Source organism: Capra hircus, chromosome 15 (genome assembly GCF_001704415.2).
Source record: "Capra hircus breed San Clemente chromosome 15, ASM170441v1, whole genome shotgun sequence".
Taxonomy (NCBI): domain Eukaryota; kingdom Metazoa; phylum Chordata; class Mammalia; order Artiodactyla; family Bovidae; genus Capra; species Capra hircus.
The window spans coordinates 46913455-46928824 of NC_030822.1; the positions used below are offsets into that span (position 1 = coordinate 46913455).

A 15370-nucleotide genomic window follows, 5' to 3' on the forward strand; every position below is an offset into this window, starting at 1 on the left:
TGAGTACTGTGCAGAACAAGTGAAAAAAGATTAAACCAAGGCATTATTGCAAATCTCAGAACACTAAGCGATAAAGAGATGATCCTAAAAAAAAAATCAGGTCAAGAAAAGAAAGTGGTGTTGGCTACTTTCCTTCTGTCCTCCCACACCCCCTCCACTCTGCTCTGCTGCCTAGGAAGCTGTTTCTGGCCTCTTATCAACAAGGGTTATAACAAAAGCATGGGGAAAAGAATGACATCTGACTTAAAAACAGTTTTTGTTTTTAGCTAAAAACAATAAGCAGTGCTAAAGCTTACTTCCAGTTAAGAGTCTATTCCCAAATACCATCATTCAACAATGAGAGTTGAAAAACTTTTTCCAAGATCTCAAAAGTTTTTTTCATCCCTTGCATACACTCATTTAACCAATGTTTGAGAACCTACTATGTGCCAGACATTATTCTCAATTCTAGGGATACAGCAGTGAACAAGCAAGGTCCTTGCTCTATTGGGGCTTTCTCATAATCTGAAAATATCACACAGCACGTCAGGTAGTAATCAGCACTCTGGGGAACAGGGACTCGGGGGTGCACTGCTGAGGTGGCAGGGAGCTCTATTAGATAGGGCCTCTCTGGTTGAGGTTACAGTTAAACAGAGACCTCAACAAAGGAGCGAGCCATGCTGATGTCTGGGGGAAGAGCCTTCCAGGCAGATGAACAAGGGCAACGGCCTGGGCAAGTGTGGAAGGAGGCCTGTGTGACTGGGAAGAGTGGCAGGAGACGAGTAGAGCCCAGATCACAGCGCCCCTTGTGTTGGCTGCTTTCCTTTTTTTCCCCCCTACCCACTCTCCACTCTTCTCTGCTCCCTGGGAAGCTGTTTATGGCCCAATCAACAAGCTCCCTTGACCTCTGGCTTCCTGTGAGATTTGGCCAATGGGAGGCACCTGCAAGAACTCAGAGGGCGGCCGTCTTTTACTGAGAATCCCACTTCTGTCAGATGACCTTCAGCAGCTTGGAGTTGCCCTGTGCACTTCAGGCTGGAAGTTGGGGGGTGGCGGGGGTGGGTGCCTAATACCTCTCCAGGGCTGCCAGCTCCAAGGAATGGCACGCAGTGAGCCTGGTGGCTTCCCTAAACCCCTCACACCTCTGGGAAGAGTTCCTTTAATACACACTCTCCAAATCCCGCAATTTGAATGTGATATCCACCTGTTTTCCTGCCAGGATCCTAACACTCCCTTGTAGAGCAAGATAAGTGAAAGTGAAGTTGCTCAGTCGTGTCCGACTCTTTGCGATCCTGTGGACTGTAGCCCACCAGGCTCCTCCATCCATGGGATTCTCAATACTGGAGTGGGTTGCCATTTCCTTCTCCAGGGGTCTTCCCAACCCAGGGATCAAACCCAGGTCTCCCTCATTGCAGGCAGATGCTTTAACCTTTGAGCCACCAGGGAAGCCTTGTAGAGCAAGATAAGGAAACTTTAAATTTTATTCTGAAAATGGGAAACCAATGGAGACTTTTGAGTATGTGGGACAAAGACCACTCTACATGCTGGGTGTATCAATAGTAAAGACTTTGGTGGGGGTCACAACTGGGAGAACAGTTAGGAAAGGGCTTTCACAATAGCAAGGGTTAGAGAAGGTAACTCGGATTGTGGTGTTTGTAGTAGAGGTTATAAGTGATCAAACTGGGGGATATATTATTAAGATCAAGTCAAGAGGATTTGGTGACCAAGTGGGTATGTGGTATAAGAGAAAAAAAGGCAAGGATGATTTAGGATTTGGGTCTGAGGATGAATCAAGCTGCTATTTGTAAAGATAGATATGTCTTGGAAGAGAGCAGGTTTGAGTTGCACAAATCGAGTTCAGTTTGGGATAAAGGCTGGTGTTTATTAGAGATCTGACTAGGGATGCTGAATTGGTGGTTGTATATCTAAGACTGGCTTTCAGAGAAGGTCTGTGCTGGAAGTAGGAATTTTAGTGTAGGAACAGCAAAGATGGGCTCCCCTCGTGGCTTACCCACCTGCAACACGGGCTGCTGTCCACATGGTCACTAAGCGTCGAACACAACTGGGCACGGCTCGGCACTGCAATGCAGGACACAGGTTTGATCCCTGGGTCAGGAAGATCTCCTGGAGAAAAAACTGACAACCCACTCCAGTATTCTTGCCTGGAAAATCCCATGGATTCCCATGGCAGGCTACAGTCCATGGGGGTCACAAGAGCTGGACAAAACTCAGTGACTAAACATCAATGAAAGCTTTTAAAGCCACAGACTAGATGGAATTTCCTTGGAGCTGGCATAAACAAAGAAATGAGGTCCAAAGATTGAGCCTTCTTCAAGAGCTACCAGACGATGTTTCACCAAAAAGGAATAAACCGAGAAAAGAGGAAGATACATGATACGAAACTGGGGACTCTTGACATGGGAGGCAGAAAGAATCTCCTACTGACAGCAAAGGAGACTCCAGAACTACAGGTCTCAAGAGTAATCTAGCTGGAGCTAGAGGATGAGTGTCCTGGAAAGGATATCATCAAAACACAAAAACAAATCTGATTGAACATACTGAAATTAAACTATGGTTCAACATCTGGGGATGAATTAAGAGACAGGAACACAGAATGCTAAGCAGATGGAAGAACAAGGTAATTACTAACATTTTAAGTATAAATTATACATATTATATAAAACATTATCTAATTATGAGAATTCCAGATGAAAAGGTATAAACTAAAAATCAAGAAATCATAATGGAGTTCCCTGGTGGCCTAGTGATAAGGATTCTGGGCTTTTGCTATTGAGGTCTAGGTTCAGTCCTTTGTCAGGGAACTGAGATCCTACAAGCAATGTGGCATGGCCACGAAAAAAGAAAAAGAAAGGAAAAGAAATCATAGTATAAGAATGTGACTGGGACTTCCCTAGTGGTCCATTGGCTAAGCCTCTGCACTTCCAATGCGGCAAGGCAGGGTCAACCCCTCGCCAGGAACTAGATCCCACATGTCGCAACTAACACCAAAAATAAAGAAAAATGTTACAGCAATTCCATGTATATCCAAAAGAATTGAAAACAAGTACATGTACATGAATGTTCATAACAGCACTACTTGAAATAGCCAAAAGGTGGAAGCAATCCAAATATCTATCATCTGATGAACACATAAACAAATTATGGTATATACATACCTTATTATTCAGTGGGATATTATTCAGCCATAAAATTAATAACCTAGATAACATGCTGCAATGTGAATGAGCTCCAAAAATACCATACTAAGTGAAAACTAGACATTACAGGTCATACATTGTATGATTCCATTTATAGGAAATATCCAGAATAGGTAAACCCTTATGAACAGAGAGCAGACTGGTGGTTGCCAGGAGCTGCAGGGAGAGAGTAAAGAGTGCTTTTTGAGTATAGTGATTTTGGGATGATGAAAATGTTTCAGAACTAGGTAAGGGTGATGGTTGCAGAATGTACTAGGTGCCACCCAACTGTTCACTTTTAAATGATGTATTTTATGATGTCAATTTCACCTCAATTTTTAAAAACAATGTTTAGAAATCAGACAGCGCATTACATGTCAGGAAAACTGAAAGGGGTTGTCCTAGGCATTATACTGCAAAGTGGAAGGGCTGTTTATAGTGAAGTCCAATAAAATGGTATAAGACTTTTAAAACCAGATATATGGATAACTTCAGCTAAAAAATAAGATCAACATCTATCACTTGAAAAAAGACGATTTTTAAATGAAGAGAACAGTTGTTGCAGGAAACCTTAAAATCCTAGGAGCTCATGTATGGGTAGATCTGGAGTTATATCCATATGCTGATTCCAACTCTGTCAAAATAGATACTACAAAGGAAAAGCATATGGGAACCTTTGAAAAGAAAGAACAAATGTCTAAGTCAGGAAGACAGATGAAGACAGACAATACTGTATTTAACAGAAGGGTGAAACAGAAAAAAAAAAAACATATTTAAACAGACTAGCCCACTTAAAAAACAAAACGATCATTAGGGGAAAACGTCAGAGACAGTCTATCTTAAAGCTTCTATAGCAAAACTACCATAAACACAAATCAAAAGGCAGAGAATAAATTGGGGGAAATATTTGTAACAGAAAAGAGTAACATCTGGGAGTATCTCAAGGTAACTACAAGGCAAATTAGAGTACATAACATCTTCTATGGAATAAGAACCCACAACCAAGACAGAACAAGTAAAAAGATTATGGGATGATATTTGCAGCATGATGCGATGTCCATGTGCAAAGTGTTTCAATAACACGCAGTGATTTGGAGAGACTTAGGGTTTTCTCTGCATGACTTAACTGCTTAGTTGCTCAGCTGTGTCTGACTCTGTGACCCCATGGACTGTAGACCACTAGGCTCCTGTGTCCATGGAGATTCTCTAGGCAAGAATACTGGAGTGGGTTGCCATACCCTTCTCCAGGGGATCTTCACGACCTAGGGATGGAAACCAGGTGTCCTGCATAGCAGGTGGATTCTTTACCATCTGAGCCATCAAGAGAAGCCCTGCATGACTGCCACTTATTAAAAACTCATGTGATCCTCACAGTAACTTTTCATAAGATTCATGAAATTGGACCTCCCAAACCACATGGCCACAAGTAGCAGGACTGTTTCTGAAAGCCAAATTTGAACTTTCTGCCCAGTCAAAAAGACTGCAGGTGGTTTTTTACATTATTTTGAAGGAATTAAAATACCTCCCAACACAGTTCAGTTCAGTCATTCAGTTGTGTCTCTTTGCAACCCCATGAATTGCAGCACGCCAGGCCTCCCTGTCCATCACCAACTCCCGGAGTTCACCCAAACCCATGTCCATTGAGTCGGTGATGCTATCCAGCCATCTCATCCTCTATCGTCCCCTTCTCCTCCTGCCCCCAAGCCCTCCCAGCATCAGTCTTTTCCAATGAGTCAACTCTTCACATGAGGTGGCCAAAGTACTGGAGTTTCAGCTTTAGCATCAGTCCTTCCAATGAACACCCAGGACTGATCTCCTTGCAGTCCAAGGGACTCTCAAGAGTCTTCTCCAACACCACAGTTCAAAAGCATCAATTCTTCGGCGCTCAGCTTTCTTCACAGTCCAACTCACATCCATATATGACTACTGGAAAAACCATAGCCTTGACTAGACGGACCTTTCCTGTCAAAGAAATGTCTCTGCTTTTGAATATGCTATCTAGGTTGGTCATAACTTTCCTTCCAAGGAGTAAGCGTCTTTTAATTTCATGGCTGCAGTCACCATCTGCAGTGATTTTGGAGCCCCCCAAAATGAAGTCTGACACTGTTTCCACTCTTTCCCCATCTATTTCCTATGAACAGTCCTTAAACTGCTGGCTTGATGGCAAAGTCATAAATATGTAAATACTTCATGTAATTAAAAGAAAACCTAGAGATGCTTTGATACATCAAATGCTCCACATACCACCAGTTTTTAGCCCAGAGCCATCAATACCCAACTTTGCCTACCTTACCTAGAGTTCGCAAAGATCTTGCTGCTAACCTTGCTGTTACTCTTGGAAAAGCTTGCCTTACGTTATTTCTTGGTTTATGACAGTTAGCCACTTTTAAGACATAAACACAGCAGCACAGGGATTAGAAAATTACATCTAACAGTAGGGCTTGAATTGGGTTTGGCAGAAACCAACACGATACTGTAAAGCATTTATCCTTCAATTAAAAATAAATTTAAAAAGAATTGAGTAGAATTTCCACACGTTTCCCCCTATTTGTGATTCCTCTATTCTCCCCACTAGGATGTGGGGCTGAGTCAGTTTGCAACCAACAGAGCTGGTAGGCAAGTACGTGCAGTGTTCTGAAGAACAAGGCGAAGTGGGTATCTCTACCCCCCGAGCCCAGCATCCCACAAGACATCAATGCTACTTATGATACTAGTCTCTTAAAAACAAAGGGCTTTGCATGACCATGTGATTTTGAACACAATTTTGATTACTACTTTGGTTAAAGCTTAAGGGATTAAACATTTATTCAAGTGATAAAACACCCAAAAAGTGGTACATACATATGGCTTGAATTTTCGGACTCAAAGGGCTTCCCTTGTGGTTCAGCTGGTAAAGAATCTGCCTGCAATGTGGAAGATCTGGATTTGATCCCCAGGTTGTGAAGATCCCTTGGAGAAGGGAAAGGCTACCCACTCCAGTATTCTGGCCTGGAGAATTCCATGGACTATGGTCCATGGTGTTGCAAAGAGACAGACATGACTGAGCGACTCTCACTATGTTTTAAGAATTAAATATTCTGACAACACCCAACTAAGTAATTTTTATCATAACCCATCCAAAAGTTGCCAGCTTCATGGAGCTGAGCTCATCTCATGGTTCTTCCTGTTCCCTGAAGCCCTTCGTATGTTTGAGCATCACCCATAAGACTGGGATCAAATATTACTACTTCCAAGGTCCCTCCATACTAGAGATGCCCTCCCCTCCAGAGACACTTTCATGTCTATTTTTGATACTACACTGTAGATAACATGAAAGATCTACATCAAATGTATCCAAATTACTTAGAGATGTTTGTCAAAATGATGTTACCACTTCCTAGTTTCTTCCAGTACCCACCAATCACAGTGAAGTTACAAGCTGCTCAACTAGTTGAGCAGTGAAGGGATGCGATGGATAGATGCTATCTCATTGCTCCCTGTGGAATCACACAATTCTAATGCTGGAACGTATGTCCACATTAAAGAGATAAATACACAAACAGACAAATTTTTGGACCAAAAAAAAAGTGACAAAACATGGTTCTGTTAAACAATGATTTTATTGCTTTAGTACAATACACACATTTATGCAACCAGGGCAGAGGCTGTGGATGACTCGCTGAAAGAAAAAAAAAGGTGGGGGGGGAGAGCTGGGTTAGTAAATAGTCCTCTATATTTATACATAATCTGTTTAAAAAAAAAAGTCCTCCGTATTCACACAATCTCTGAAAACAGCTATTTCCTAACAGTTAAAATAAATCTCTAATATATAAAATGCACCAAACAGATCAGTTCCTGAAATCAGTTCACTGGCATCAACCATAATATGAAGATGGTCACTTAGGCCTCCAAGAACTGGCCAGCATGAGGAAAAACTTTTCTGGTGGTAACTGTGAATGCTAGGATATTAATCATAGTGAGCTGTCTATTCAAAAATTAAAACAATATAAGCACCTGGGAGCAGAAGAACTTAAATTTTACCCACAATCTGAAAGTGATTTAAAGAGCATGTTTGTGCTCTATACAAGTCTACAGAGGTACCACCCTTTGTATCAACAACACACAACCGCTCTACCTGTCTATGACTGTTTTCTTGCTATAATTAAGAACGGAAAGACCATATAGGCTCAATCTAAAACATTTACGATCAGTCCTTTTACTATAATTACTACTCTATTTAATACTTGGCCAACTCCTATTTTTGTCAACAAAAAGGGTTGATAACTTACTATTTCCAATTGGGGGGTAGGACTCGTTTGGTCTTGTAGTATCGAGCCAACCGGTGAATACGGCTCTCAATCAGAATCAGACGGAATTTAGCATCTTTATCCTAAAAATAAAATTGACAGAATTCAGGAAAACCACTTAAAACTAAACATCATTTTAACAGAAGACTGTATAGACACCATGCACTTTAATGAAAAATTGCTTAGTGTTGTTAACAGAACCAGAGCCTAGGGTTTGTGTGGCTAGATTAGGTCCTTAAGGGAATTTAGGGAATTAACCCCCACCCCCACCCCTGAAATCTCTTCTGGTGAAACTTTTATTTCAAAGCAAACACTGTGATTTGTTTGTGCCCCTTGGATAATTCAAATCATAGGCACTATATTTTACTGATATGAATTTAGTACAAATTCATCCTCTTACCTTTCTGTTCCTCTCAAGATGCTTTCGAACAGCAACAGCTTTCTTAATTAAATGATAGAGATCCTCAGGGAGATCAGGAGCAAGTCCTTTGGACTTAAGAATTCTCAAGATTTTGTTGCCTGTCACAAAACGTACTTGTGCAACACCATGAGAGTCTCTCAGGATCACACCTGGAAAGGGAGTAATATAAATTCCCACACCATACATACAAACTGGAGCATGTGATGTTAAGACTGAGATCATGTCACTTTCCAAGTTTCCCATCTGTAAAACACAGCTTACTTTTTATACATCAGACACCAAGGACAGAATGCACAAGCGAAGCTCACTCAGACATCCAAGGAAGGTTTACCCAACACTAAGGAAACCCTTTCTGGTGGAAACTGCGAATGTTGGAAGACCATCATCATAGTGAGCTTGCTATTGCTAGATCACAGGCCACCAAAAAATCAAGGAGTCGTCAAAACAGCACCATCTGACTACCCGACAGTCTCTTCCTCTCTCTATATATACACACACCTCTGATTATGTATAACATCTCCACTAGACCATACACTCAACAGAAGGCTATGGTGCTTTTTTACAATGTCTGTATTCTCAGGATCCGGGATCACACAGCTGGCAAACATTTGCAGAATGAAGCCATTTGCACAAAGTCACACACAGCTGAGGTTCAACCCACACCTGTGAAAAAAGCAATGAGCACTCAGAGTAGCCAGTTCCAGCTTCTCCACTAACAGCTGTGTTCTGAGGCTTGTTTATATAGCTGCAACGTGCCTCAGTTCCCCCAACTTCAGGAAAACGTCTACTGTTTATTTGAAACTATGGTTGTCAGAATTAACTCATGTCATAAAATGGAAAGAGCTTATAACCACGCACCTAAGAGAGTGCCCAGCCCAAAGAAAATACTCATTAAACTTTGGAGCGCATTTTAATTATTTTACCGTCTCCCAAATAAGAGCTTGAGAGTTTAGCAAAGGAGGGCTAGGCCTCAGTCAACGGTAAAGTCAGGAAAACGAGCAAAAAATTTTCAAACCACATGTGAGACATTTAGCCCCACTGTTTTCAGCACGTTACACGAGGTCAGGCTGAAAAGGCTACATTAAACAGACTCACTCACCGATCTGTGAGGGAGTCAGGCCCTTCTTGGCCAGTTTGTAGATCTGCTCCTTCACGTCGTCAGAAGTGAGCTTCAGCCACTGTTCGCGGGAGAGAAAGCGGCCTTAAGACGAGAAATCCGGGATGGAACCGAAGCGCAGCGGCCCTCTCCACCCTCAAAACTGCGCTCATGCACACGTGGTCCCCATCCTCCGAGGAACTGATGGCAACCCCCCCCACCCCACAGCCTCCCGGCCTCTCCTCGGTACCCGCACGGTACTTACGGTGGGGACGCTGCGGCGGTAGGGCAGAGCCGACTGGGACAGGCCCTTCCTGGAGAGAAAAGCCGTACCGGGGTGAGGAAGGGAGCCCAGCCACAGCAACCCCAAACCTTATCCCCTCGACCCGCTGCCTACGCTCCTTCCTTTCCCTCCACCTCTAGACTCAGCCTTGCAACCCGCTCATAAACCCTAGCTCACCCGGGAGCGTGCATGCGACCCATGATGGCGGCGGTGTGGTAGCAAAAGGAGAGAAAGGGTGGGAAAGCCGCAGGAAGCCACCCTCCACGCAGGAAGTGACCTCACACGTCCTGGCTTCCGCTCCTGCAGGAGGCGGAGCTTCGCTGCGCGGTTCCCGGCGTCTACGTGACTACATGTCCCAGAATGCACTTGGACGTGGACTACACTTCCCGGCAGGCATCGGTGTTTGAGAGGGCACTAGGCCGGAGCGGAAAAAAGGATCCGCCTCCGGTTTGGGCAGTTGAATCCAGTTGAGTCTCTGGAGACACTGCTTACCCAGGATACTGTGGATTTTGCTGCTGGACTGGGAGTGCGCTGGGAGCACATAGAGCTTCAGGGGTTCCCCGGCCTTGGGCAAAGTGGTTATCTGCGTCCCGTGACCAGCGAGTTTGGGCGGCAGAGTTCATCCATACACTATTGCTCATCCAGTCAGCTGCGCCCAGGCTTGTCTTCACTCTAGTTACCTCAAGTATGTCCCTGCCCTTAAAATATTCAGAAGGGGGAATTCCCTGGCCGGCTAGTGGTTATGATACTTGCCCTCACTGCCTAAGGCCTCAGTTGGATACCTGGTCAGGGAACCAAGATCCACCAAGCCTGCAGAGCATAGCCAAAATTTAAAAAAAAAAGCTTACAATAGCATGATAATAAGGGCTGCCTGTAGCCAACTGGTAACATTTCTTATCTCTAGTTGTAATCTTTCAGGGGAGAGGTGCACGACTACAAGCTGTCTGGTCCTGACCTCTGTCATTTCACAGTCATTTTACATTTTTAAAAAAACTCGTACATAATCCGTCCTCTGCTTTCCCTGTTGGTAACCAAAGTTTGTTTTATATATGTTAGTTTTGTAAGTAAGTTCCTTTGTACTATTTTTTAGATTCCATATATAAATCAATTCAGTCGCTCAGTCGTGTCAGAATCTTTGCGACCCCAAGGACTGGAGCACACCAGGCTTCTCTGTCCGTCACCATCTCTGGGAATTTATTCGAGCTCACGTCCATTGAGTTGGTGATGCCGTCCAACTATCTCAACCTCTGTCAGCCCCTTCTCCCGCCTTCAATCTTTCCCAGCATCTGGGTCTTTTCAAATGAGTCTGTTCTTCACATCAGGTGGCTAAATTATTGAAGCTTCAGCTTCAGCATCAGTCCACCCAATGAATGTTCAGGACTGATCCAAGGGACTCTCAAGAGTCTTCTCCAACACCACAGTTCTTCAGTGCAACTCTCACATCCATACATGACTACTGGAAAAACCATAGCTTTGACTAGACAGACCTTTGTTGGCAAAGTAATGTAGTATTTATCTGTCTATAATCTTTAGGTCCATTCCTGTTGCTGAAATGTCATTATTTCATTCTTTTAATGGCTGAGTAATACACACTGGGGCTTCCCTGGTGGCTCAAGCGGTAAAAAGATTCAGCCTGCAATGTGGGAGACATGAGTTCGATCCCGGGGTTAGGAAGACCCCTTGGAGAAGAGAATGACTACCCACTCCAGTATTCTTGCCTGGAGACTTCCATGTAGAGAGGAATCTGGCAGGCTATAGTCCACTGGATTGCAAGGTGGAACACAACTGAGCTAGGATGTACACAGCATCTTCTTTATCCATTCATCTGTTGATGGACACTTAGGTTGTGTCCATGTCTTGACTACTGTAAATAGTACCACTCTGGAAAAGGTCAGTTTTCATTCCAATCCCAAAAAAAGGCAATGCCAAAGAATGTTCAAACTACCATACAATTGTGCTCATTGCATGTGCTAGCAAGGTAATGCTCAAAATATTTCAAGCTAGGCATTAGCAGTACAGGAACTGAGACCTTTCAGATGTACAAGCTGGATTTAGAAAAGGCAGAGGAACCAGAGATCAAATTGCCAACATCCCAACTTCCGTTGGATCATAGAAAAAGCAAAGGAATTCCAGAAAAACATTTACTTCTGCTTCATTGACTATGCTAAAGTTTTTGACTGTGTGGATCACAACAGGAAAATTCTTAAAGAGATGGGAATACCAGACCACCTTACCTGTCTCTTGAGAAACCTGTATGCAGGTCAAGAAGCAACAGTTAGAACTGGACGTTAACAATGGACTGGTTCAAAATTGGGAAAGGAATACATCAAGGGTGTATATTGTCACTGTTTATTTAACTTATATGCAGAGTTTATCATGTGAAATGCAGGGCTGAATGAATGATTGCCTGGAGATATATCAATAACCTCATATATGCAGATAACACCACTCTAGTGCAGAAAGCTAGGAGGAACTAGAGTGAAAAAGGAGAGTGAAAAAGCTGGCTTAAAACTCAACATTAAAAAACTAAGATCATGGCATCCAGTTCTATCACTTCATGGCAAATAGATAGGGAAACAGTGGAAACAGTGACAGATTTTATTTTCTTGGGCTCCAAAATCACTGCAAACAGTGGCTGCAGCCAGGTAATTTAAAAGACGCTTGCTCCTTGGAAGAAAAGCTCTGACAAACCTTGACAGTGTATTGAAAAGTAAAGACATCACTTTGCTGGCAAAGATTCATATAGTCAAAGCTATAGTTTTTCCAGTAGTCCTGGACAGATACGAGAGTGGGACCATTAAGAAGGCTGAGCTTCTTTAATTGTGGTGAAGAACTGATGCTTTTTGATTGTGGTACTGCAGAAGAATCTTGAGAGTCCCTTGGACTGCAAGGAGGTCAAACCAGTCCATCCAAAAGGAAATCAATGATGAATATTCATAGAAAGCACTGATGCTGAAGCTGAAGCTCTGGGACTTAGGTCACCTGATGAGAAGAATGGACTCATTGGAAAAGACCTTGATACTGGGAAAGATTGAGGGCAGGAGGAGAAGTTGGTGACAGAGAACAAGATGATTGGATGGCATCACCAATTCAATGAACATGAGTTTGAGCGAACTCCGTGAGATAGTGAAGAGCAGGGAAACCTGGCATGCTGCAGTCCACGCGGTCTCAAAGAGTTGGACGTGACTTAGAGACTGAACAACAGTGAACGTTAGGGTTCATGTACTTTTCAAATTAAAACCTTTGTCTTCTCTGGATATATGCCCGGGGGTGGGGCTGCTGGATCATATGGTGATTTTTTTTTTTAGTTTAAGGAAACTCCATACTGTTTTTTGTAATGGCTGCAAAAATTTACATTCCCATTAACAGTGTAGGAAGGATCCCTTTTCTCCATATCCTCTCCAGCATTTATTTGTAGGCTTTTCATGATGGCTGTATTAAAAAGCAGAGACATTACTTTGCCAACAAAGGTCCGTCTAGTCAAGGATATGGTTTTTCCAGTGGTCATGTATGGATGTGAGAGTTGGACTGTGAAGAAAGCTGAGTGCCGAAGAATTGATGCTTTTGAACTGTGGTGTGGAGAAGACTCTTGAGAATCCTTTGGACTGCAAGGAGATCCAACCAGTCCATCCTAAAGGAGATCAGTCCTGGGTGTTCACTGGAAGGACTGATGCTAAAGCTGAAACTCCAATACTTTGGCCACCTGATGTGAAGAGTTGACTCACTGGAAGACTCTGATTCTGGGAGGGATTTGGGGCAGGAGAAGGTAATGACAGAGGATGAGACGGCTGGATGGCATCGCTGACTCGATGGACATGAGTTTGGGTAAACTCCGGGAGTTGGTGATGGACAGGGAGGACTGGCGAGCTACGATTCATGGGGTCACAAAGAGTTGGACCCAACTGAGCGACTGAACTGAACTGATTCTGACCAGTGTGAGGTGATAACCTCAGTGTAGTTTTGATTTCCATTTCTCTATTTATTAGTCAGTTTTCATTCCAATCCCAAAGAAAGGCAATGCCAAAGAATGCTCAAACTACCACACAATTGCACTCATCTCACACGCTATTAAAGTAATGCTCAAAATTCTCCAAGCCAGGCTTCAGCAGTGTGTGAACCGTGAACTTCCAGATGTTCAAGCTGGTTTTAGAAAAGGCAGCAGAACCAGAGATCAAATTGCCAACATCCACTGGATCATCAAAACAGTTCCAGAAAAACATCTCTTTCTGCTTTATTGACTATGCCAAAGCCTTTGACTGTGTGGACCACAATAAACTGTGGAAAATTCTGAGAGAGATGGGAATACCAGACCACCTGACCTGCCTCCTGAGAAACCTGTATGCAGGTCAGGAAGCAACAGTTAGAACTAGACATGGAAAAGACTGGTTCCAAATAGGAAAAGGATTACATCAAAGCTGTATATTGTCACCCTGCTTATTTAACTTATATGCAGAGTACATCACGAGAAATGCTGGGCTGGAAGAAGCACAAGCTGGAATCAAGACTGCCAGGAGAAACATCAATAACCGGCAGAAAGTGAAGAAGAACTAAAGAGCCTCTTGATGAAAGGAAAAGAGGAGAGTGAAAAAGTTGGTTTAAAGCTCAACATTCAGAAAACTAAAATCATGGCTTCTGGTCCCATCACTTCATGGCAAAGATGGGGAAAACAGTGGAAACAGTGGCTGACTTTATTTGGGTGGGCTCCAAAATCACTGCAGATGGTGATTGCAGCCATAAATTAAAAGATACTTGCTCCTTGGAAGGAAAGTGGTGACCAGCCTAGACAGCATATTAAAAACCAGACATTACTTTGTCAACAAATGTCCATCTAGTCAAGGCTATAGTTTTTCCAGTAGTCATGTATGGATGTGAGAGTTGGACTGTGAAGAAAGCTGAGAGCCGAAGAATTGGTGCTTTTGAACTGTGAGCAGACTCTTGAGAGTCCCTTGGACTGCAAGGAGATCCAACCAGTCCATCCTAAAGGAGATCAGTCCTGGGTGTTCATTGGAAGGACTGATGTTTAAGCTGAAACTCCAATACTTAGGCCACCTCATGTAAAGAGCTGACTCATTTGAAAAGACCCTGGTGCTGGAAAAGATTGAGGGTGAGAATAGGGGACAACAGAGGATGAGACAGTTGGATGGCATCACCGAATCAATGGACATGAGTTTGGGTGGACTCCGGGAGTTACTGATGGACAGGGAGGCCTGGCATGCTGCGGTTCGTGAGGTTGCAGAGTCGGACTCAACTGAACTGAACTATTAGTGATGTTGAACATTTTTTCACATGCCTGTTTTGTATTTCCCTAGAGACTGAGATGAAGTGAAAGTCAGTTACTCAGTCATGTCTGACTCTTTGCAACCCCATGGACTATAGCCCGCCAGGCTCCTCTGTTCATGGAATTTCCCAGACAAGAATACTGGAGTGGGTTCCCATTCCCTTCTCCAGGGGATCTTCCCAACCCAGGGATCGAACCCGGGCCTCCTACATTGCAGGCGGATACTTTACCATCTGAGCCACCAGGGAAGCCCAACTGACTGGAGCATCTCTTCCTGTGATATTTGGCCAAAGAAATGTCTATTCAAAAATTCTTTGCTTTCTCTTGAATTTTAAGAGTGCTTTATGTATTCAAGATGCCAGGTCCTTGTAAGATACATGATCTGTGAATATTCTCTCCCATTCTGTGAGTTGTCCTTTTACTTTATTATGCATATAGGTATTTAATTTTGATGAAACCAAATTTATCTGTTTTTCTTTTGTTGCCTGTCCTTTTTTGTGACATACTTTAAGAAAACCTGTCTAATTCTAGGCTACAAAGATGTACACCTGTGTTTTCTTCTAGGATTTTTAACTTCAGATATGTTTAAGTTTCTGATCCACTCTGAATTAAATTTTATGTTCCAAGAGTCCTACCTTATTTTTTTGCACATGGTTATCTAGTTGTTCACACCGTTTGTTGAAAAAAAAAAATATTACTCTTTCCTCATTGATCCTGGAAGTCCTTTGTCTTTTGGTTTGTGATTAAAACAAAAAGAAACCCAAACAGATGTGAAAAATATAATAACCAAAATTAAAATCTCAATGGACGAGGGTTAAACAGTTGAAGAG

At 43.0% G+C, this 15370-nt stretch overlaps 1 protein-coding gene across 1 annotated transcript; it reads right to left on the reverse strand.

Moving 5' to 3' along the window:
- Positions 6757-9564, reverse strand: RPS13 (ribosomal protein S13). Its single transcript, XM_018059608.1, has 6 exons — positions 9440-9564; positions 9245-9293; positions 8983-9061; positions 7863-8032; positions 7445-7545; positions 6757-6834 (listed from the first exon to the last, which is right to left on the reverse strand). Exons 1-6 carry the CDS (start codon positions 9460-9462, stop codon positions 6801-6803), a joined length of 456 nt encoding a protein of 151 aa, XP_017915097.1. The 5' UTR covers positions 9463-9564; the 3' UTR covers positions 6757-6800.